Source organism: Engystomops pustulosus, chromosome 5 (assembly GCF_040894005.1).
Source record: "Engystomops pustulosus chromosome 5, aEngPut4.maternal, whole genome shotgun sequence".
Taxonomy (NCBI): Eukaryota; Metazoa; Chordata; class Amphibia; order Anura; family Leptodactylidae; genus Engystomops; species Engystomops pustulosus.
Genome location: NC_092415.1, coordinates 162844790 through 162871060, shown reverse-complemented (window position 1 = coordinate 162871060; position 26271 = coordinate 162844790). Strand labels below are relative to the sequence as shown.

The following is a 26271-nucleotide window of genomic DNA, read 5'->3' as shown; positions in this document are numbered from 1 at the left end:
ATGAAGGTAATGGGCTTTCACAATAACCATGATAGATATTGGCAAGCTAAATAAAATGCTAAGAAAGCAATATGTCTACACTATTGCAAGACACAAGGGTGGGAGAATTATCACTACCTTTCTTTTAAATGTTAGAACAAAAAAGTCATAGATTTTTGTGCAGTATTTTTGGCCACTTTTTTGCGACTTCTCCACATTTGCATCACAACTCGTGGTACTGTTTTTCAATGGATTAGTTGTGTTTATCTAAGAAATCCAGCTGTTTAGAATGAAGTTAGATGTGTTCGCCAAAAAGGTGCAAATACTAGACAGCACTGACCTGTCAACCTTCACCCCCATTAAGTTCCTTTTTAGACAGCAAAGTAAAAATGCAGTACAAAAACATTTTGGAACTAAAATACTTTATTTAGAAACATCAAAAGACAGCAAATAGCTAATTTTGATGAATAGACAAATCTACTGATTGCAATTCTTTTTTTTTTTTGGAAAGACATTCTTATTTTTAAACAGAAAACATTACTTGACTGCATTATGCAGACAATATAACCAAAAGCATTATATAAAGAAAGGGGGAAACTTATCGGACAGCCAACTGTGAGACTTTTTTGTGCAAAAATGTGCAAATGCTTTTTTTTTAAGCTACATACTCCACACCAGGGAGCAATGTTAGACTATCAGGTACAGGTACAATTTAACATAAGGAGAATTCACCTAAGACAAAAAAGACTAAGAAACTAGACAAAAAAGGAACTACACAACTAGAAAACTAGAAAGAGAATAGATAAATTTCCTCCAATGTCTCAGCAAATTGGTTTGAATGGATTAAGAACTCTTATTTCACTAATAGAATACAATATTTAATGTTTAAATATTTTATTTAATATGCTGTTTATTAGAAAGCAGAACCACTAATATCACATAACAATCCAATCACAGAAGTTTCCATAAGTTGTACTACAGGCAGGGACAGTTTTAGACAAAGTAGGGCTTTTGGACCCAAACTTTTGAAATATCATGACTTGCCACCACCATGGCAAATAAGTACCCCTAAACAGTAGCCAATAGGCATTTCCATCCACATGAGCTAGAGTGCCCACAATAGCAACTATAGTGCCCCCCCTTTTTCAGCTCCCCCCCCCCCCCAAAGCTACCACAATGCCTCCCACAGCATCCACTTGTTTTTCGCCAATAGGGAAAAACAAAAACATTCACTCACCTTTCCCCACTCTTCTGAAACTACAGTCTTTTTCCTGACTCCTGTGTACAAAGGCTGTACACTTTGGCTCCGAAGCTATCAAACGTGGTGATGACATCATCACATCTGCTGGCTTCAGAGCCTGTGTGCACAGACACCACACACAGGACTAAAGAAGAAGGGGTAGCTGGGAAAGGTGAGTATCAGAGTAACATGCCCCTATGCTGCTCTTCTGAATAGTGCAGCATAGGGGCAGGGTGATATGTTGCAGGCTTTGTGTTTGACTCCCGTAAACCAGAGCCAAACCAACAATATCCTTACACCTACATGGTCTCTGAGTGACTATGTTGGATTTCCTTTTTTAGACTGTGTTGTTTGTGTCCCTTATTATCTGGAAACCTGTGCCTCTATGTTCCATCTTCATTATTATAGCTGCAGTACCTGCCAGTGTATCATCCATTAACCTGTTAGGGTTGTCACCTCTCTTTGGCCTCTAGCTATCAAAGTTTAAGGGAAACACAGTGTATGTTATAGCAGCATGTCTGAAACCAACTAAAGAGGAATTGATATACCTGCTTCCCACGTATTATGCTGCAGATGCAGCTCAACTGCAGCTCTTTTGAAACAAAATAAAATCCTAGGGGTATGAAACTCCAGTTTTTAGTATAGTAAAGCTTAAGACAATATTTTGCTTGACCAAAGGAGCAAGTAGGTATTGTTGTCAGACGGTGCATGGGTACAGGTCAGCAAAGTTTGTCAGGATGTGCAGCAGTCAAGTAGAGGATGTCAAGAATGCAAACCATGTATTTGCCAAATGAACTAAAAACAAACACACTGTCAGAACTCGCACATTGCTGTGAATGGGATCAGTTTTCGGGCTTCTGTGATTGAAAACCACACCCAGACCTGCCTGTGATTGACAGCTCCCTTTCAGAATCTTTCCTTTCCAGGGAATGCTGGGTATGAGTTTAAGGGAGTGTTATCTGCAGCTGTGGCTTGAGTGATGGATGGCTGAACCAGTCAGTGCTGGAGGCGGTGTCCACTACTCCCTTTATAGTCTGCTCAGTTCCTTCTGAGGCTACTGGTTATTGCAGTTCTACTCCATGCCTTTGCTTTTGCTTTTGCTACCTTTGCTATTCTGTGTGTCCAACTTCCGCCATGTTTGATTATCGACCAATCTAATGTTTTTTTATTTTGTACCTTTGCGCAACTTTTGTTATGACTTGGTTCTGTCCGACTCTGCTTGTTTGTCTGTTTCAGTCCCTCAGTGTTGTGTATCTCCTGGTGTGACCCCACTTGTTTGTTTTTGGCCTGTCACTTTTCTGTGTTCTAGTGTGAACACTGGTCTGTCTCTGATATCCCATTACCTGTCTGCTCCACCATTAAGCACCTGCCAGACTAAGTAAGTTCTCTGTGTCACTCAGGCTCCATTAGTTAGGTTGCTGAGAGAAGGTTCGTCCTCATTATTGCGGTTTAACAGTAATTGCTGTAGGGACGTCGAAGGGTTCGCTTGCCTCCACTTATCCAGTCTGACAGCTTGCGCCAAATCTGGTTGTGGTTGCGCTGCTGACAGGTTCACGATATACTCATTCTTATACATAGAATTTAAAGGTACCCTCTTCAGGTAATGAGTGGTGGAGAAAGGGAGTAAGAGTTCTCCAAACGAAGACTTTGCCAATTAAGGTCATCTTGCAGGTGTGTGGAGACTTATAAGCCATTGATGATGCAATAGGGCATTTTGAAAAATATTCAGATAAGTTTTCAAAGAAAACCATACCTTTTTGGCTACCTTGTAATGCAGCCCCCTTACCATCACACATGACTTTCAGGAAAACTGATGACATGATGTAGGATTAAAGCCAAACCAGTTTATCAATCCCAGAAGTGCTGTTTCAATGTAAATGCTTCTCTTCAATACAGTGTAGGGAACTGGTTTAGCTTTTGAGTATCAGTGCAGAGTAAGAGTTCTCCTTACAAAGACTTTGCCAATAAAGGTCACCTTGCAGGTGTGTGAAGACTTGTAGCCATTGATATTCCAGGAGGGGATGCTGGGAAATATGCAAATAAGTTTTCCAGGATGGGACAACAAGAGACCATGCCTATACTGCTACCTTATAAGGTAGCCCCCTTACCATCAGGAAGAGTATTCAAAAACCTCTGATACTAGGCACTGGCTGAAGAAAGGAAAAATGTAAGAGCAGTAGCCATTTAAGAGTTTGGAGCCTTATATAGTTACATATAACTAACACGTGTTTATTTTAATTTACAATACAAGTATCAACTTAAAAACAAGGACATCTTAAAATAGAAAATCATTCTTTTAAAGGATCTTTTGTACATATCCTTACCTCTTATGTGCAACTGAGAAATTGTCAACATTTTAATAAACAAAATCAATTATGTAGAATTTCTTTTCATAGCCCTGGATTGACATGACCTTAAGATGCATATTTCTTCGCAATAAAGTCTACCGTATGCCAGAATCATTTAGCTAAGTAAATTAACTTAAACAAAGAGCTCCTTAAAAGAATATAGAAAGTTAAGCATGTGCTTGAGGGAAATTGCTCCGGCCAAGACAGAAATGCAGTTTTAATTATGTTGTCATTTATGCAGGGTAGATAGAGGCACGCCAATACTTCAGATTTATTTTGAATAAGAGTGTTGTTATTTGAGAGGCTACAGTATGTATTTGCAATGATTACAAACTTTCATTTAATTATATTGCTTAATTACCCTCAAAAAGTGGTCAATTGCTTTATTATTTGTAATTAAATATAGAAAAAAATACATTAGCACTAAGCCATAGCAACCAACAATGTTGATGAAAAGTATCTTCAAAACAGAAGAATATCGGAGAAAGTGATGAGAGAAAATTGGCTGACATTCTGGATAAACATCATATTCTAGATAATTTTGACATCTGAAAAGTTAACCCACATAAAAATAGAAATGGAAAATAATATAAATATTTAGCCTACAGCTAGAAGAGATGGGATCATAAACTACATAAATATACAGCTGCTCAATGAGGCGAGAAATCATTTTTTAATTTCAGATTTGCGTATTTCATGTTGACTGTACAACACAGAAACTTTTGGACTACTTCTTTTTTGTTTTTTTCACCACTATTAGTGGTCTAAAATGATCCTCAAACAAGAACACTGAATAGCCAATTGGTGGAAAAAAAGCATACACCAAGAAAAAATCATAGTGGGAGATTTATTAATCTGTCTACGATAGAATTCTGTTGTAGTTTGTACTAAAAACGAGTCTGCACCACATCTATAAAGGGTTTTAGACAGTTTTCTATCTCACCTCCGACTAGCTCAATGAAAGGGGCGTGACCTGCAAAAGGGGGGTGTGGCATGCTTTCACCCAAAACTCGTTTCCTCTTATGGAAAAATAAAATATTTAAACTTTACTTGAGGATCATCTTTTTTCAGTGCCATACCAGCTCTTTTCTCGGTTTCTAACCTCCTTCTGTGTCTCGCAATACTGTTTTTTTATCTCCATCAAGGGATGACGCCGGAAAGCAGATGGGCAGCTGATAATCACTTGAGATGATATATGCTTATACTAAGCCAACCAAGGTAAGCATATTTTTAGGGGGGGTTGTTATACCGCCCCCCCCCCCTCTCTAACACATATCTCCTTGGCATTTGTTTTTTTCTTTACCTAGTCTACAATAATACATGAGGCGTCGTCCTCTTGTTTGCCACTCTTTTTTGTATTCTTTTTCTTTAGTATAGCCTGAATACAGAATATAGAATATACTGTATTCTCAAACAGCGTACAGTATTAAGAAAACATGTGCAGGTAGATATAATGTCCTTTAAAGAGAATGGTCAACGCCAAACATTTATCATCTTTTCCCATGATTGGTAATAAATGTAAGATCCCCCTCTTTCTTTTCTCCACCACTTACTTTATTAATTAATTAATTATTATTTAATAATAAGATTGAAAAATTAACAAACATTTCCAATGGCTTTGGTCTATGCCTTATACTGTAGGCATTCAGACATAGCATCTTACAGGCTTTTGTCAGGCCTTCAGCTGACATGAAAACATCTATATTCTTACAATGAGACTTTTAGTAGACAAAGGCTTGGTTTGACAAGGCCATATTTTGATTTAATTTTAAATTGTATTGTATTCATAAAAACATCCCTTTATTCTTAATATTCACAACACATCACAGGAGGGAGGACATCACCAATCAGCAGGATACAAAAGCTGTTTGACGAATATTGTGCTTCTTCTGGTTAACTTGCGTCAACTTGTATCTTGTGTTTGATGATGTGTGAAATGCTCTCCAGTGCCTCTTGCTAATTATTTGCTAATTCACATTTATTTTTTCACATTTTTAACACCATGAGAAGAAATTGGATCCCAAAAATGAATTGTTATTGGAATTGTCATTTTCCACCAACTACAATGTCTCTGAATGAAGTACTAGATTGCATAGTTACAACGACTCTGGAGAAATATTTCTTGATGTGATGGAGGAAGCTCTCTAGAAATTTGTCATAAATTAATGTTTATGGGTAAATCTAGTCAACCTTAACTAGAAGTGAATACTAATCAATGTTTTTTTAATCACCTTTAAGCTTTAGTGCTCAATTTAGAGAAATAAAATTCAGGAGCTTTAGTTTTTTTAGTTAGCTTGTAATATTTTCTAAATATTTCAATGGTGTTGTTTCAAAGTATAATTTACTTCTAGGCAAAGGGAAAATGGAGATCCCGGCATGGACTTGTATGCCAAGTATAGATTTAATTCACGGTAAAAAGTAAAAAAAAATATTTGATTGAATTATCAGTTTAAAATTACAAAATTATCATGATGGATTTGTATTTTTTAAAACAGACGATTCAATAAAATATTTTTTTACTTTTCACCATGGATTAAATCTATACTTGTAATCCAAACCAGTGTCGGGATTTCCATTTTCCCTTTGCCTGCAGTCTAACTGGGCCAGTCTATTACCCCACATGCATGGCCAAACACACATTGGGGCACATTTACTAAGGGCTTTGTGCCACTATTATGTCGGACTTTGCACTTTCTTTCAGAGGAAATTGCTTGCACAGGTAAGAAGTGTCTGCACCACAAATGTGTCCCACATGACTCTAGGGAAAGACCTTCACTTATATATTCTTTTAATGTTCTATTTTGTTTTTTACTTCAAAAGAGCAAAAACATATGTTAATGTGAAAAGTTGCTGTTGATTAATTTGTTGTTTCATGATGTAAATCGCTGAGCTTGCCAAAAACCACGCCTATAGGACTAATACAGTAAATGTGATCACTATGTAAGGTAGACCTCCACCTTCCTGTTTCTGTAATTCAACAGTTTTATGAGTGAAACCAAAGTGTTTGTTATCTCAAACAGGAAATTACCTTTATGCTCCCAACAACTAAATTATGGTGAAAAACATATGTAATCTCAATTATGATCATCAAGCAAATCTTAACATGTGGCCCTGCAATTGTACCAACAACCTAGGAACTAAACATGAAACAAAGTTGAGCTAATTTAATTTGGAAGATTCTGTTGAAGGTGTTGTTTAATGTCTCACTAAAAATGTGAAATGATACAAATGATCAAATAAGTGCCTAGGCTACTGGACTATAAATATAATAGATACATTTAATAGATTATATTACTATAAACCCATTAATATATAATCATAGTCAAGTTAAGTTTTAAATATAGTAATGCGTTACAAAACACACTAATATAATAAAGAAAAAAGAACTAATTACGGTACTAGTTAAACCAGACTAGTTAAAAATGCACTTATGAGGTTTATCAAATGGGAAGTATTAGTAACAACAGTGTTGTAGTGATATTTGACTTAGATGACTCACTATTTCTTCACTTCTTGACAATTTTTGGTGCAAAATTAGACTAAGAAAAAGCAAGTCTACCAACTTCTGAATCCCTTCGTGAATGTGGTATGACATTTCTGGCACTCATTTGTTCTTCTTGCAGTGCACTAAATACATTAAGGTTATGCGCCGCAATATAAAATCCCACTGCAAAACACAGCGAAAATCGAGATAACAACTAGTACCAAAAATAACGACTCCCCCCATTATAATTTACTTTCTTAAAGAACATCACAATTGGGCCGGGCATGTGTTTGGAATTGTAGTTCAGCCTCAACAACTTAAAGGGGGGGGCTACCTCCAGACAGTGGACAGAAAATACAATGAGGCCTATATATCAACCATTAAAGTCTTTCTTGCTGGCGTTTTTTTTTGCAACATTTTTGCTTTGTTTTGTTTTTTTTGTGCCATATTTGCTTTTCATGGTTTATTAATACACACATAATAATTGATTTTTTACTTGTATATTTTATTCTATTACAATAAATTATCTCTTTGTATCCTCTTGTTAGAAAACAAACATTTTTTAGACGAATATAGATTGAAAATTGAAAAGTAACATTTTTAAACAGCAAAAGAAAACTGTAAATGTTGAAATAACAGGAATTTCTTTACACATGGAATGCATTTTCATTTACACATATCCCTATAGACAATTACATTGCACCACTCCCGCATATTAATGTTTTCACTTTTTTATGCAATTTGTTTGTTAAATCAAGAGTGGATTTAAAGATTGACTAAATATTTTTTCTTTATAAAGTTGGCCCCTAACCACCCGGCCATGATTGTTAGTTTTTATTCACAGTTAAAAGAAGAAATAGTCAGTGGTGGGCTGCATGGAGGGGCATACATCAGGGGCTACAGACAGGGGTCAATTTAAGTGGAAGGCTTATTTTATAATACTCTAGTTTCAGTTATGTAATGGTCCTTTTTCTTAAGCCCCCACCTTATAATAACCCATTCTTTGCAGCCCAATCCCAAAAAGGGAGCATTATTAAGAGGGGAGTACAGAAAAGAGGGCATTATAAGGAAAGGGATTCAGAAAAGAGGACATTATAAGCAGGAAGCTAAAGAAAAAGGGTACTTTTACGTAAGGTCTACAAAAAGGGGGCACAATAAGGCAGGGGCTATAAAAAAGGTGGCAACTGTAAGGAGGGGCTACAGAAAAGGCAACAAAAATGGTCTAAAAAAAGGACACTATAATGAGGAGACTAAAGAAAAGAGGGCACTTTAAGGTGGGGGCTGCATAAAAGAAGTATTATTAAGAGGGAAGTATAGACAAGAGGGCATTATAATGAAAGGGCTACAGAAGAGGAGACACTATAAGCAGAAGGCTACAGGAAGTAAATACTATTAGTAGGGCCTACAGGAAAGGGGGCACATTAAAAATGGGTTTTAAAAAAGAGACATTTTCAAGAGGAGGCTAAAAAAGGGGGCTATATAATGCAGGGGCTACAGAAAAGGTGGCAACTATAAGGAATGGGCTACAGAAAAGGGGGAACAATAAGAAATAGTCTACAAAAGTGGACACTATAAGGAAGGGGCTATAGAAAAGGTGGCAACTATAAGGAGGGGACTACAGGAAATAAGAGGGGGCAACAGAAAAGGGAGCATTAGAATGGGGTTTTAGAAAGGAGGAATATTAAATGGGCTGAAGGATTTGGCATTATAAAGGGCAGTTACAGATAAAGGAGCATTATAATGTGGGTATTTGGGGAAAGGGTGCATTAAATTGGGCAGGGCTCAGGGCTGACACAGGCTGAAAGCAGGGCTTGCTATTTTTTGTCCTGAGTCCTGGGAAAAATGGGCATGATATCCCTGATTATATAAAGGTTGGGTACCACTGCTTTGTACAATATGTTTTCTTCCTTTACAGTTCACTCCAGTTCTTTGATGTAAAAACTGCATCAAAAACTTGAAATTAGAAACCCACACTGAAAAATACAGTAACAGAGAGCTGATTAACTCCTACTATGGAAAATCAATTCAACAACTTTCCTTAAGTCCCATAACATAAGAATTTTTTATCAAGGAAATCTGAGCAGCAGAAATAGGCCTGTGCATTATTACAGAGAACAATTACACACATATATTATTTTTACATTAACCCTTACATTTATGGCACATATAATACATTACTTACTGTATGTCATCCATTATCAAAAATCCATAAAACATATTTATTTTTTAACAAAAAATTCTCCTTTAAATTGCATTTTCATTACGGTATGTGCTGTATCTATAATAATATTAGGTTCTTGAATATGAGCATGATGATTTTTAAAACAAGAACAAAATAGAGTTTTATGTAAAATGGAAATATTTGAAAATACTGTCATATTTGAATATTGAGAAGGGTTCTAGTCACAGTGTTGTACATAACATTTTTTTCTTTAGCTTGTTCTAATGGTTTCTTCTAGTTCCCTATGTAACAGCTAGCTCGCATTCCCAAGCTCCATTATACAACAAGGCTAAAGCCTTCCTTGAAAACCTTTCTTTTAACAGTGATTATTTAAATTTGGGGAACCGAAGATTAACACTGTAAAGAAAATGTACCGGAAATGTTTGGTCTAAATGCTGTTTTTTGTTTCTTTGTTTTTAACTTCTTGGTTCAACATATTGTGAAATGTGTGGCTTTAGATTACCAGTTTCTAGTAATTTTTGCATGACATGTACATCAAATCCCAGATCATGGAGCTCAAAGCAGATGGTTCTGTGCACCATAACGGAAGGCTACAGTAACAGTGCTCAGCCATTAGAAAGTGCACTAAACCTTCTATTATAGGTGGGGGAATTGTTGGGTTTAAGCCCCCACTGATTGGGTTTTTATAGGGAATAAATAGCCTATCAATAAAATATCATGGTTTAACCCTTTCACCAAATTTCACTTAATATCTGCACACTGCTTCTACATGCCAATACATTTAATTTTTTTAAAATGTTAACAAAATAGGCCTTAATTCAATATGATATCAGAAAACACTTAAATGGATGCAGTTGACAGCACAATGACTGGTTAGCAACACATAAGATACAAATACATTGACATGTCCTACTAAACTAAAAAGACAGTGAACCATCGTGGTACACCCATGACTGATTTTGAAGATGGCTATGGTCTGGCTTATATACATCATGTTGCAAAGCCAGTAAATGAGTTGGATATGGACAGACTGGGTAGATTTTACCGTCAGTATGTGGAACTTGAAAGACAGCTCTCCTCCTCCTGGAACAGAGCTATTCTACAGACTCTAAAAAGAAACTTCTTTACCTCTTTATCTAGCATGGTGACTCTTTTTGCCTGGTCCCAGCCTTTTATGTGATATCCAGTTTTCAAATGTTGTTAGTGATTATAAAGAAAACAAAACTAAGGGGAAAAAAACCCTCTAAAAGGTGCATTATATGTACTCCAATTTCTCTGCAGTTATGTGAGATTACTTTAAGTATAAATGTAACTTAATATGTATATGATGTTTTAGATTCATTTGTCTATTACCAACCTAATACTTGGTATATTGAAATATAAATAAGCATGTGTTTTTTAAATCTTCACTTTCAGAAGGTTCTGTTACTCGCTTTAAATTTTGAAATGTGAGGGCAACACAAACTCTTAAAAGGGTTGGTCTTTTTTACAAAACATTACCAGGGTACAAGGTCCTAATAGGGTCAGCCATCTTATAATTACTTTGGTAAAGTTAACTGTAAAGCCATTAGGAGACTTCCTGTAATATCCTATGCCCTGCTGACTTCCAGCATATGGATGTCATTACTGTCTGCACCCACTCCCTAACAGTGGTTAGATTAGTGTGCGGATACCGTGGCCACGCCTCTCTAACCTCTGGGAGGGGTTTCATAGGAGGTAATACCTGCATGCTCGCCTCCATCTGCCACAAGGTAGCAGGACAAAGGATGTGAAAGGAAGTTCGCTGGTACCTTTACAGAAACTTCACTAGGTTATCTTGTATATTGTAGACCCTATAAGGGTATTGAACTTATCTTGGTAAAGACTTGTAATAGTGGCTAACCCATTTAAGCTATATTTTTGGTTACTTATTGAATTGGATGCATGACATGACAAAGCAACCCCCATAAAAGGTGCATCTAAATAAAGACCTTATACACAGTGATGTTTTGTATAATATATCGTACATTTGCAGGTTATATACAGGGTTGGGATTAATTCTCTAAAATGCTGGAGTTTTATTATATACAGTAGTATAAAAACATCTAAAATGATGGGGCTCTTAGTAATCCTTGCTATACTAAGACATTGTAACGGAGCAGCAATTATTGACAATTTATGTGTCTTGACTTATAAACATCTTAAGATTTTTACAGATAAAGATCCCATTCTTGTAATTGTCTGAAGAAGCCAGAAAGGAAAAAGAGGGTGATTAAAGAACATAAGCTTTGCCAACATGTACAAACACTGAAACTTCTGCTTGACTTCAAAATCTCTCTAGTATGTGTTACCATTAAATTTATAAACTGGGTCCACTGTATTGGCACAACATTTTCCATGAATTGCCACAATTTTGAAATGCATTTATTCACTGTGTGGTTTTTACAGGAAAAACACTGGTTTTACCTATACAATCCAAGTGAAGGCAATGCAAAAACATTGATGGTTGCATGGCAAACTATGTGTGAACACAGCCCTAAACTTTTGTCCAGTGGAACACGAGCCGATAATATCATCCCATGTGGAACCAGTCATAAGTGCTTTCTTTTAACAAATATAATTATACAATAAAATAACTTTACAATAAGTGATTTTTTCAATTACGAAAATATGACCTCTCTTGCTTGACTCCAGCAGTTTTGGCTAAGAAAATGTCTGGCTTATGTTTATTCTTCCAAACTAAAAAGAAACACTGCATAGTTCTTTTGTTCTGTTTTTTTTTTAATTTTTTTTATTTTGTTTCAGAAAAAAAATTATTGCAGTACAACTATCCCTGCTCAAAGTTCAATAAGGAGCAAACAAAACAGGTGCGTGGGTGGTCCGTATTGGTCCTGGAGCTGGCCTCAGAAGTGCTGAAGGAAGTGCTGAAGTCTGAAATAGCGTAGCTGCTGGCGTACTACGAAGATTGAAGGGTGAGTTGACAGCAACTGCAGCAGCTGCTGCTGCGGCTGCCAGAGGATTTGGTAATATCCGTGTCGTTAATGGCTTTAGACGTTGTTTAGAAAAGGCTACTTTTATCTGTGGGGGAAATAAAAGATTGAGTTAATTAGTTTTCTATGCATAGATGATGTAATAAAAGTATAATATTAAATCACATGTCTTTAATAAAGTTTCAATAACAGATAGATATCTGATTATGAGGCTGGATGCATTTATTCCTTGCCAGTCAAAATCTATTTTTACATTTATTAGATATAGACATCAGGATTGTGAAATCTTGGAAAAAAAAAGCATGTTGGAATGAAGAGAGGTCCACATTTACTAAAAACAGTGCAAACTGCACTATGTGCAGAATGTGCCACATTCAGGACTTCTGGCGCACGTTCTTCATATAAACTAGCGTGTTGCATTTTTGTTGCAATTTGTGTTGCATGAAGCATAGTGCAGCAACGCCATAAAACGGTCACGTGCAACACAAATGTGGCGCAAGCACTTCTTAAATACCTGTGCAAGCCGTTTAAACCTAAAAGAACATGCAAAGTCTGATAGAAAACTGCCGCATGGCCCTTCGTATATGTGCCCCATTATCGTTAGTGTGGTGCAAAGTAATTAAATTAGGTTGTCTCAGTGTGGTAGACCCATATTTCCCATCGAAGAGCAGTAGGAATGTTTGCAGTATGCACCACAATGCTAAAGTTAAAGGGATTATTGCACATCATCTGAGGAGCTGGCATGAAGAGATAAGTATAGCAAAACCTTTACTTTGAGCCCTTTAGGCACATCCTGTATTTTCATTCTGCTCTATCGAATTATACATTACACTGCAGTACACAATGTTATTATTAATTCACTCTGATCACAAAGTTGTTGGTTGTTGCTAAATAATATCAGACTTCTATCGACAAATCTAGTTCCTTACCCATAACACAGAGGCTGAATAAGACTTTGATGAATTTCTTATGTTCTCTAAGATTAATGAACAATTTAGGAGGTGAACAAGGAGCAACAGTATCCAGAAAAGAGTAAACAAAAAAAGTAAATATTTAAAAATAGACAAAAACTGGGAATTTCGTGCTAATAGACAAGAACAGTATATAAATAATGTACATAATTATTATAGTAGTATGCTCAATTTATAGTAGAATATATGTTGAATAATGTATATAAATGTGTATATATTATTATTTTTCAGCAGGCATGCTTTATTTAGATAAGAGAAAATGGATTTACAGAGAGCTTATCTCAATTTGACAGTGAAACACCCTGGAGGACAAAAATCCATTCTTATATGCTGCATGTTTTAATAGCTGTAGTTACTTTCATGGAATGATTGAGAACATTGAAAAGATGTTCTTTTAAGATAATAATTTCTATCAAAGGAGTTGCTAATTTCAAGGAAATAACAAGCTTATAAACAATTACAGAAACTCAAGTGCAGTTTACCATAGATAGTGTAGGAAGCTAAGTAGAAATAGATACTGCAATATGTTTACTTGGTTGGATGCTTATTTAATTCTTACATTATTACAATTTGTACTGTATGGATTGTATACCAGTAACTTTATAATAAGGACTCATGAGCGGTGATCTAATTTATTTACTAAATTATCAAAAATAATTAACAAATTATTCATTTACAGATAAACAAAAACAGTACATGAGATACAGATAAACAAAAAAGAGAACATGTCAGCAGAAATTGACCTAAAAAACCACTACTAGTGTAGTCAAGCACAGATGAAAACATAAAAAGAGGGTCAAGTTCAGTTCTGTGGCTTAAGGACTTTTTAAGGACCTTTCAAAGGTCCAGGAAGAGTAGCTGTATATATATGTGTCAGGTATTGACACACATATATTGGTAGTGCATAGCTGAAGGCCCTTTAGGCCCTTCTTATCATATTTACAAAAAAGTATCAATCTTGGTGGTTGGTTTAGGTGGCCATGGGACCCCCAAGATCCTTGGGGCCCAGGCAGCTGCCCAAACCACCCATATTATTATCTACTACGGCACTACTAATATGGACATCTTTTATTAACATATGTTTTGAGAGCTTACATTTGCAGTGTGATTTTTATTTCTCATTTATTGCACCATATAATGCATTACAAATTAATTGATTAATTTTCTATCAATCGTGTAGTCTTATTTTTTTAAACTTACCCCAAGTGGAGAGGCTGTTTTCTGGACCTTATTGTAAGGGCTATATTTAGGTTTGGGTGGCTTCCCAGCAGCTCTGTCTTTGTGCCTTCGACTACTTATGTGCTGCAAAAAAAATTTAAAATATAAAATATATTATTCACTCAAAACTTTTAAAATTGTTCATCATTTACTGTTTTTGTCATCTAGTGTATGTTTTCCATATTTTTCGTTATGTAGACCTGATATCATGATTATGATTCAGCCAACAGATCGAGCCATGAAAGAACATTCGCTATCGGCACTGTATGCTATAGAAAGGATCATAAACATAATTTATCTTGTACTTTTTAGTAACCTATGCAAGCAAATGCTAATATGTTCATTAGACATGTTCCTACATGGCCGTTTTGAAGCCTGTTTCTTAGCAAACTTGACAGAATTTCGACACATACAGGATATCGGGCGCACTGTGCATTGTGCATTATCGTCGGACAATGCACTTTCTGTGAACTCCTCAGACCAAGTAAGTAAATTTGCCCCATTGTCTTGAGCTACCCATATCAATCTGCTTTGGACTGAAATTTGTATAAAAATGTGCACCTTTTTTATAAATCGACTTCTGGATCTCAATGATACTTTAAGCACATCAATGAAAAAAAGGTTGAAGCAAACTTTTCTGGATTGTGAACAGGTTAAAAAAAAGAAAAATAAGAAAAAATTTGATAAAAGAGCCCATTTATTTCTATAATGGGAGAATATGATTTGCCATTACTGGTATTTCTGACCCAGAACACTATGATAGCACAATAACATGGATATTGTGAGGGGTTTGTTGTGACTGAGGATGGCACCTTCTAGGTGTGGCTTTCATCAGATTCTTGCATGTTCTGCACCAGCCATGTATGTATATTTTCATTTTAGTATTCTGTGATTTTGCTTTATTTCTCCATACAAATCTATTTGTTTTTGCAAATAAATATTTATTCAATATAATCATATATTTAATATCATTTTCTTAATTTGTCAATATAGGTAGCATCTACACAACTATTATTGAAACATAGTAAATAATCAGAATTTCAGGATTGAGACTGAGAGGTATACTAGTCCACTATGGTTTGTGCCTTCTTTTTTGCTGAATGTTATAAGGCAACACTATTTACAGCTGTTATACACACAGATTGACAACAGCTACAAACCACTAGCCCCCTCTTCTTCCTTCTCACTTGTTTTTTTAAAACTCAGCTTGATCCATGAACTTTCCCACAATCTGAAAAAGCTGACATCAATCACAAGTCTCTGTGAATTCATTCTACAGTTACTTTCTGCTCAAAGTGTTGTTTGGTGTGAACACAATTTTAAAGCATTTTCTTTTAAAAGTTCTCAGTGTAGTTAAAGAGAACCTGCAACCACATATACAGCTAGTGACAGTTTCCTACGGAGCCCTGATAACAAACTCAAACCCTTCGTTTAGCTACAAATGTTCCCTTCACATCCCCATAAAACAAATGTATTTTATAATACCTATAATACTCATAGGGGGAGTGTCTTGCTTGGCCAGCCTCTCCCATCTACACCTTCCCTTGCTTTATGCCTCCTTTCCATTCAGCAGTTCATGTCATATGACCAGGGTGATGTCATCAAAGGTCCTGTACCCCCACATGTATCCGATGACAGGAAATCACAGCAGGCTCCATGGACTCCTACACCTCTCCATCCTCTAAGGAGGCTGCTGTGATTTCATGTGATCACATACATACTCACATGATCACATACATGTCACTCTGGTCACATAAAGAAAAAAAGTATTTGGACCTACTGTCACGGCAGGGATATAGAGATACACTTAGACTACCAACGCCACCTACGGTAGCGCAAAAAAATGCCCATATCCGGACAGTGAAGTAATATAAAACGTAACTTTTAATGATACTAAGGATAAGAAGTGGTAGTGTAATAACTGTTGACTACTTCACTTGAGAGACTTCACTTTAAAAACACAGGTGCCTATGGCTCTTAGGTGATCTATAGAAAGCTGTAGCGAACAATTGTAGGAAGGAGAATTCGCCTATAGTTAGGAGAGTATGTGCTCTCCGCAATGTGTATTGGGATACTGAGGGCAGCTAGAGTGGCTAAGGAGACTAATACAGTACGTTCCTTGTACAAAGGGTTATTATATTTAAACCCAGTACAGCAGGTTCAGTAGTGGGGGGATCAATTGAGATCCCTATACATACTGAACAAAGCTACGTCCCTCACATTTAGTGTTTCTGTGCTCGCCCTCTGGTAGAATTTCAGGCATAGTCTCTAGCTGGACCCTATCAGTAAAACCTAACCTACATGATCACTGAAGAGCACAAGTGTATCAAGAAGAGCCTAGGTATTCCTGCTAATTAAAACAACAAAGGATTAGCCCCCCCTTTGTTGTTTTAATTAGCAGGAATACCTAGGCTCTTCTTGATACACTTGTGCTCTTCAGTGATCATGTAGGTTAGGTTTTACTGATAGGGTCCAGCTAGAGACTATGCCTGAAATTCTACCAGAGGGCGAGCACAGAAACACTAAATGTGAGGGACGTAGCTTTGTTCAGTATGTATAGGGATCTCAATTGATCCCCCCACTACTGAACCTGCTGTACTGGGTTTAAATATAATAACCCTTTGCACAAGGAACGTACTGTATTAGTCTCCTTAGCCACTCTAGCTGCCCTCAGTATCCCAATACACATTGCGGAGAGCACATACTCTCCTAACTATAGGCGAATTCTCCTTCCTACAATTGTTCGCTACAGCTTTCTATAGATCACCTAAGAGCCATAGGCACCTGTGTTTTTAAAGTGAAGTCTCTCAAGTGAAGTAGTCAACAGTTATTACACTACCACTTCTTATCCTTAGTATCATTAAAAGTTACGTTTTATATTACTTCACTGTCCGGATATGGGCATTTTTTTGCGCTACCGTAGGTGGCGTTGGTAGTCTAAGTGTAACTCTGGTCACATGACATGAATGTAAAATAAGGCAGAGCTGTCAGACAAAATAAAGGGTTGTAGTTCACTGGCAGCCCGGAGAGAGAAGAGTCAAAGCCAGAAGACATGAGTGAAGAAAGTTCATTTGCTTATCAGAATAATGACTTTAATTAAAGGAGAGTACCTCACAGGCTGCTAACTTTGGGTGATAAGGGGAGGACTTGTAACCCCTTATCAGCAGGCATTGATAGTCAGGGTGGTAAAATTCTGGTGAGAGGTCTTCTTTAATAGAAGTTTTGTTCTAAACCTTATACCTGTCCCTTCCAAATACAATACACAGACATTTCCAGAAATGATATTAAAACTTTTGATATTCCCTATAAAAACATTGGCTGGTAGCATAAGCAACAAAGGTAGCATAGGCAATTTCTTACACACAGACAAGGATGATGAGGAAGGACGAAGGCAGTGTGTGCCAACAAAGGAAAAACAATGTGAAATATCTCTGTACTAGAAATAATGGTACATATTCAATAAAAATACATTAAATCTTAATTATTAAAATAAATAATTAAGACCCTTGGGCTGCCTTGTTACAAGCTTGAAAATCCCAAAAGTTTTTCTTGTTAATAAAACATATAACTGGAGCAGCACTTTTTCTATGCACTTCTCATCTTGGGAAGACCTGTCAGCAGTAAGTTGATCATTTTTCTTTTTCTTGTTGAGCCAAGAGAAAAGTATGACATATCCCTTTACCAGTTTGATTGGCATTGTAGTGTTTTAACATGTAAATCATAGAGAGCAGAAGAAGAGTGAACAGATCAGCCAAAAGTTTTTTGAGGCTGAGTATTTGGTGGTGAGCTTTTAAGGTTACTAGTCCTCTTCATCATACATGATGTGCATGAAGTTGAAAGTGTCGAGATACTGTCCTGAATTACGTCATTATACGTGTCACTCCACTTGGGAAGCAGGTGAATGAGCAGGGCACCACCCCAAGAAATAGTAAAGAGATAATTCAGCAAAGTTACACACTTACACTTACCCTCCAGCAATCCATTTTTTGAGGAAGGTCATATTTTGACTCAAATGTCAAAGAAATTATATGGATTGTGTGTTGATGAAATAAAACAAGAATTAAACTTGATGAGTGCCAAAATTCTGTCCTGAGACCCCCTATTCCTCTTCATCTACACCTCTGGCCTAGGACAGCTCATTACTCATTTCCTGCGCCTAAAAAAATCCCTCCTACCAGACCTAAATTGTCATAATTCATGGCCTCACAGGCAGTCCCTAAAGTTCCCTGCCTTGGAGTCATCTTTGACAGGCCCTTACTACAGTACAACCTGCCACCTGCTTCTCAAGAATATTTCTTGCATCAGAAACTTCCTCAATCCAGTGTCTACAAAATGGCAACATTCTTCTCTGTGGCCTCCAAGTTAGCTTTCTAAAGCCCCTTTAATCCATCATTAACTCTGCAGCCCAGCTAATTCATCTGTCTATTCACTTCTTGTCTGCCTCTCCTCTCTGCCAGTCTCTTCACTGGCTACCCATAGCACCCATTAAGAATTTAATTTAAAATACTAACGATGACTTTCAAAGTCATCCATAATCTGTCCCCTCCATATATCTTAGAACTAATCAGCCAATACCAACTCACATGTAATCTCTGTTCCTCACAGGACATTCAGCTCCACTTTATTACCATCCACTGTACGACCTGCAAAAGTGCCTCTAATATCTAAGGACAGAATTTCTCCAAATGGTGTACATACCTAAAACAGCTAAACATAAAATAAGTAACAGCCATCATTCAATTTTTACTGGGAGCGCTATGTGGATGGCACGTCTGTGCTCAATGAACTGCGCTCTTTGAGAATAGTTAATTGAGAACAGATGTGCCATCCACATAGTACTCTTTCCTAGACTGGAAACCTGACAATTTTCTTCTCCTGTCGGCTCTCGTTTGAAAAGGGCAATATTGTATTTGCCGAAACGTCACTAACAGGATTTTTCCGCTTTAAAATAATAAAATAAAATAACCTTTTCACCTGAAAAGTGCCTAGATTAAACTTTATTATATATGGGGTAGGAACCCTTCTGGAGCACTCACACTTGGAATGTGTCTACGGGACTATTATCTGTGTATGTGTCTTGTCGGTCCATTTAATAGTACTGACGGTCCCTGGGTTAAATTGGTTTGTTTCAGTTTGAATTCATATGAAAGTTGCAACAGGCAAGGTTAACCCCAGCAAATTTATTTATGCGGGCCTGTGACAATTGGAGTAAAAAAAATTAGGTTGACAATGTAGCAAGGATTGACAATAAAGCTTCATTCCAGACACCTAACATTTGACCATTGCAGACTTGGACTAAAGTTCAGCAAATTACCAGTATCCAAAAACCATCACCAGTGGTCACAGTGAACAGAGGTCTGTTTGTAACTAGGGGCTGTCTGTAAGTAGGGTGTTCCGAAGTCAGAGACTGCCTGTATGTGAGCGCTATTACTAATTTTTCTATGCTCACCAAAACGATTAAAAAAAAAGATCAAAAAGGGCTTAAAAACAGCACTAATGAAAAACCCTCACTTATTTCAAATAACAATAAAAAACTTTAGGGGTCTTCAAAAAAAATGTGTTGAATTTATGAAAAAAGTTATTTAAGCCACTCGATAAACAGTGCCAAATTTACGGTGTGAAAAACTATTACTGAATTGGATGAATTCCAAAATGGACTCATCAAACACTATAACTGGTTTTACAAAACAAGCCCTTTGTCACATGCCAAATAAAACAACTTTTTCATCATTATAGTGGTAAAGAAAAATCACATAACATTTCTTGTTTTTTTAAGGCCAAGAAGAAGCCGGTTGCTCAGGTTATTGTCAACCATATTTTGTAAGGCCTTACCTGTTTAAGCTGTGTTTCGGAGTTAACATGTACATCACAAATTTCACAGTGAAATGTTTTGTTCTGCAGGCCAGTACTCCCCTTGGTTAAAGGTCCTCTCCCTTTTACACCTGCCCGAGGAAAGGCCTTAATAGTTCCGCTTCCATTCCGTGCCTCCACCATTGTTTTGTGCTTTGTACCTAAGTTATTGAAAGAAGGAGAGAAAATCAAAGATTCATATAGGTCCATTGAGGCAACATATATTTTCAAGCCAGCACTAGAAGTAAATATGAGCCAGAGCAGGATAAGTGCCCTTTTTTTGGATGGAAGCGAGGTGTACCTCTGCCTTGGCCCAAGGAATCCAGGATAACCCATTTAACTAAGAACTTTGAATTTAAGGGGTTTTCTGGAGTCTGCCATAATTATACACAAGCCAGAGGACAGTGAGGCCATGGGTTCGAACACTCCCTGATCAGATAGTAAAGACTTACATTAAGGTCATCGTAATGATATATCATAAATATACACAAGATAAATTCAAATTAAATTCAAATTGAAAGAAAATTGCATTATACTTTATCAGTGACAATTTAAGAAAAAGGCAATCCAAGGCACTACTCTTTTACAAGTCAAATATTCATATCCTGATTAAAGGAAAGGAGGAATAATTTCACGTTCAGAAATCAGGATTTCTCTCAGTCAACCTGTTTAATTAAAGTTGCGCTGTCCAGATTAAGACTGCCATGTGTCCTGGGCTGTATGAATGTTATAGCCCCTATAATTCTGGGATTCACTTCCTACAAGAATCAAGCTCCTTAGGGAATGGAGTCTCTTTTGCCTGTTTTCAATCTATGGTTTCAGGACCTTTGGAGGACCTTCAATGGTCCTCAAATGGCTCTTGTGTACATGTGTATTGAGAGCAGGCACAGATGTTCAAGGATTTCATGGGTGAAGGCCCTTCTCAGTATAAAATTTGGTGCGTGGTTTGGTAGCCATGGGCCCACTAGAAGGCTTGGGACACGGGTGACCGCCAAAACCGCCTATATTTTAATCCGCTATTGGCACTGTCTGGCAAGAGAAGAGAATAAACAATGTATACAAAAGAATAAATCCTATTAACCCCTTATCATCGCACCTGTTGACCATGTTTATGTCCAGGCCATTTTTTACAGTTTCTTTCTGTCAATGCCTTTTAGAAGCTATAACATTTTTATTTTGTTGTCACTCTAGTTCTATGGGGACTTGTTTCTTGGGGGACAAAATTTAGTTTGGTTGGTTTTTATATATCCTACTAGTGAACTTTTAGTAACTCTTTCAGTGCAGCATATTTAAAAAAGAATGCAAATCTGAAGTTGTTTTTTCTAATAAAATTTTTTTGCCTCTATCATCGAACGCAAATTACAGAAAAAAAAATTCTGGGTCAATACGCATACAGCAATACCAAATTTATAATTAAAAAAAAATTATTTTTGGTTAGGGAAAAAACTATTTTTACATCGCCACCTTCCAAGCACCATAACTTTAAAAATTTTATGTCAATTTGGCTGTCTGATTTTGTTGATTTTGTTGATTTTGTTTGTGCATACTTGGGGTTCAAAGCATTTTCTGATCACAAATAATATTGTTTTTTTGAGTGGTGGATAATTGAAAAATGTAAATCTCGGTATTGTTTTTAATTTTTTTTAAAGTACCAAATAATTATTTTACGCAACACAGATCTACAACAGATTGGATTATTTAGTGAAATATTTGACTTACCGTATATACTCGAGTATAAGCCGACCCGAGTATAAGCCAAAACCCCTAATTTTAACACAAAAAACTGGAAAAATCTATTGACTCGAGTATAAGCCGAGGGTGGGAAATGCATTGGTCACAGCCTCCCCAGTATATAGCCAGCCCCCTGTTGTATACAGCCAGCCTGTCAGCCCCCTGTTGTATACAGCCAGCCTGTCAGCCCCCTGTTGTATACAGCCAGCCTGTCAGCCCCCTGTTGTAGATGAAGATGGAAGCGGAGCTGCCCGGGCCGTCGGAATAGTGAGTATTGAGTTTATTTTTTTTATATACCCGAGTATAATCCGAGTGGGGAATTTTCAGCACAAAAATTGTGCTGAAAAACTCGGCTTATACTCGAATATATACGGTAGTTGTTTATATGGCGCACAGGTAATAATTATAGTCTTGCAGCACACAATGAACCCATCACTTTACAACACTAAAGATAAATCGTATAATTAAGAGATACAACAGTATTGATGCGTTACCTACACACAAAAGTATAGTTATCCAGCAACCTAACAGTTATTCTGCAACATATTAAGAACAAATAGCAATGTTTTATCACTCTGGCAGAAATTCTGGCATGATGGAGAGAAATACTTTTGGCTGGATGGCCGTGTCATTTTCTCCTTAAAAAGGCTTCCAGCTGAATTTAGAAATATTAATGATGTGTTTGATAACACAGTCCAAGTCCTTGTGTTCTCAGATGCTAAAAGCAATAATGTTCCCTCTTTTTGAGATGATGAAACATGCAGCATTTACAAGCGGAGGCCAGGCAATGTATAAGGTGAATAGAAGAATGGAGTCTGTAAATTTAAAGAGGGTTCAATTCATCATATTGCAAATTACTAAGATAATGGGGCAGATTTACTTACCCGGTCCATTCGCGATCCAGCGGCACGTTCTCTGAGCTGGATTCGTGTCCGGCAGGGATTCATCAAGGTAGTTCCTCCGCCGTCCACCAGGTGGTGCTGAGGCTGAAAAGCATCTGAACGCACTGGAGTTCACCGGGCCGGACCAAGTGAAGGTAAGCGTGTCCCAAGTGACACATTTCTTTTTTTAAATGCGGCGGTTTTTCCGAATCCGTCGGGTTTTCGCTCGGCCACACCCCCCGATTTCTGTAGCGTGCATGCCGGCGCTGATGCGCCACAATCCGATCGCATGCGCCAAAATCCCGGGGCAATACAGGGGAAATCGCCGCAAATCGGGTAACACGTCGGGAAAACGCGAATCGGGCCCTTAGTAAATGACCCCCATTATGTTCTAGGAACAAATACAAGGATTTAAGAGAACTTGCCCCCGCTCTTTCCTCTATAAAATAAATATTGATAAGTGTCCAGTGCTCTATGACTCTATTAACAATGACATTAAGGCTTATGTTTCCAACTTAAGTTTTGGTTACTAAGGATCTTTCATATGGCAGAATATGGCAGATCTGAATAGTGACTGACATAAGCAATTGGCCACTAATGGTGGTTCATTGTTGTGTTAAAAATTAAAACCTGAAATGTAAAAGAAGACTCACCCTGTTCTACAGCAGGGCTCCACATATTTTGAATATTGTCTATTAATAGGAAGGAAAATGCTGAGGACCCCAGCCATAAATCCGGGCATAAGGGTGGGATTTGAGAGAGTCACGAATGCACTCTTTGCAGATGATATACTACTATTCATAACTGACCCGATAACAAACATACCCAAAATCTTGCATCATATCCAACAGTTTGGAAGCATATCAGGTTTTACAATTAACGCGTCGAAGAGCGAGATCCTGCTATTAGACCCGTTCACTTTCTCAGAACAGGCTCGCATGAAGTCGTATAACCTTAATATAGCTAGTGAACACATTAAATATCTGGGAATAAACATAGGTAAGGCACCATCATCCCTATACAAACTCAATTACCCCCCAATTCTTTCAAAAATTAAAACCGAACTGAAACGTTGGGAAACCCTACCACTCAACATATCAGGGAGAGTGCACTTGATAAAAATGATCAGCTTTGCCAGACTATTATACCCTATGCAAACCCTGCCACTACTATTAAAATCCCAAGATGTCAGAGAATTAAATAAAACATTCACAACATTTATATGGCAGGGATAGAGACCTCGCATTGCCCTACAAAAACTCACATACTGAAAACACCTTGGAGGCTTAAACTATCCAGACATCAAAAGATATAACTTGGCTTGCCGAACCAGACACCTGGCAGACTGGCTAAATGACACTAGCCACTACTCCAACACCAAGCTAGAACAGGCGCTTTTACACCCTTGCGGACTAATAGCAGCCTGGAACATGGAAGATACTGAGGAAAAAACACCAATTATCTTATCAAATCTCGAAACACCTCACCCTATGGGACAATCCAGAGTTCCCCGCGGGACAGAACAATAGACTTTTTATACCCTGGCGAACCCAGGGAATACACCGATTACAACAACTAATACACCCAACAGAACCAAGACTAAAAACCCTAAATAAAATAAACACAGAAGTTCACCTACCCCCGAGACAAGAGTTTCAATATGCGCAATTAAAGGCTTATTGCTCTGCCAGGCTGAGAAATTTAGCAGGAGAACTTATGACAAACAAAGTAGACACGATTATAGGGGGCCCAAGCGCCAAACGGACGATTTCTTTCTTATACACTCTATTGACACCAGAAAGGGATAATACAGAAATAGCCTTACAATTCCGATATTGGGAGAAGCGATTGAGAACAACTGAAACGTCCACAAGGATTCTACAGGGTTTGGCGACAGTAAGGAAACATATAGTAAGTGAAAAGTGGAGAGAAACTTTTTTTAAACTAATGCATAATGTAAACAATGCAAAACGCGCACCTGTGTTTCGCATTGTTTACATGCAAACCAGCGGGTCCTCATTACTGATCGCATGTGTTTCAGTGGATGTGCATCAGATCAGGACGAGTCTTCCGGTCATAGCAAGTAAGGCCCTATACACAGGACAGGGGATACCTTGCTGATCAGTGATGGTCTCAGTGATGGGACCAATGGCAGGTCACATATTTTTTTAGGCACTTTCTACAGGCCTCAGAGCCCTTTGAATTATTTTTACAAGAGAATTTTAATACATTTAATAAAATGGTCAATCAGGGATCTGGGGAAGTTTTTATTTCAATATACACCGTGAAGATTTTGCTATCTTATAAACGGCGACCTTTACTAAGGTTGGGGCTTAGTGATTGCCTGTAGAGGTTAGCACCAATCCCCAAATAATTAACCTGGCACCCACTGCCACAAGGGGTTTTGGGAATGTACACTAATGGTCTGGCCCTAGGATAGCAGCAGGCTGGTTTGGGCCAATGACATCGGCTCATCCTGCCCTGATACTCCTATGCTGCTGCTTGTTCTATCTGACTGGAGAAGGAAAACGGGGGGGGGATCCCACACATTTTTTTTTCAAATTAAAAAAAAAGATGTGTCTCCCCCTGTTTTTTTCTTTCTCCAGCCAGATACTACCAGCAGCGACAGCCAGCCAGTATCAGGGCAGGATGAGCTGCTGTCATTGTAGATGGTCTGTTTCTGCGGCTACCAAGCTCTCCCTCATGTATCTGGTGGCGGTGGGTGCCAGGGTAGTTATTTGGGGCTTGGTGATAGCACTAAGCCCCGGCCTTATTAATGGTCACTGTTTATAAGATATCAGATATTACTAAGTCTTCAAAGTCGAATAAATAAATAAAACACACACCAATAAAAAAAATGTATTGAAATAAAAACTCCCCCAGACCCCTTTTCCCCATTTTATTAGACGTTATAAAAATCCTCTTGTAAAATAATGCATAGCATCCTAAAGCCTGCGAAAAACTAAAAACACATTTAATATACATAATATAAATATGTCAGTTGTAATACTACTCACCCGTCCTTTCTCCTTGAAAGCAGCAAGAATAAGGACTTAAAAAAAATTACAATGTTGCTTTTTTTATTTCTATGTGCCAACCAGTAGCCAAATTTTGTAACTGCATCTAGATCTGTACAACCAAATATTGCATAGTTAAAATTATTGTTGATGTTGAATATTGTGGTATATAACAATTTTCCCATCACCTTTTATGTGTAAACATCAGCTTGGACGTGAGTTTTATTGGGAAATATGTTTTCATGGTTTTTTAAAATAATTTGTGTTTGCCACAAAATTGCATGAAGGTGGTTTCACGTGCTATGGGAGAAGGGGGGAGGTGAGAGAGCGTCATTTTCAATTTTCACCTCAGGCAGCAAAAAGGTGAGAATCGGCCTTTTTGAGATGCAAAAAAACTGTGA

General features: G+C 37.4%; 1 protein-coding gene across 2 annotated transcripts in view; it reads right to left on the bottom strand.

Annotated features, from left to right (window-relative positions):
- Positions 1-7535: 7535 nt before the first annotated feature.
- Positions 7536-26271, bottom strand: part of ZNF385D (zinc finger protein 385D) — a 215337-nt gene continuing 196601 nt past the window's right edge. For both annotated transcript variants that reach the window (XM_072153637.1, XM_072153638.1), the window contains 3 exons: positions 20224-20402; positions 14374-14475; positions 7536-12290 (listed from right to left, as the gene is read on the bottom strand). In XM_072153637.1, coding sequence (XP_072009738.1) covers positions 12057-12290; positions 14374-14475; positions 20224-20402 — 515 coding nt within the window. In that variant the 3' untranslated portion in view covers positions 7536-12056. The remainder of the gene's footprint in view (positions 12291-14373; positions 14476-20223; positions 20403-26271) is intronic.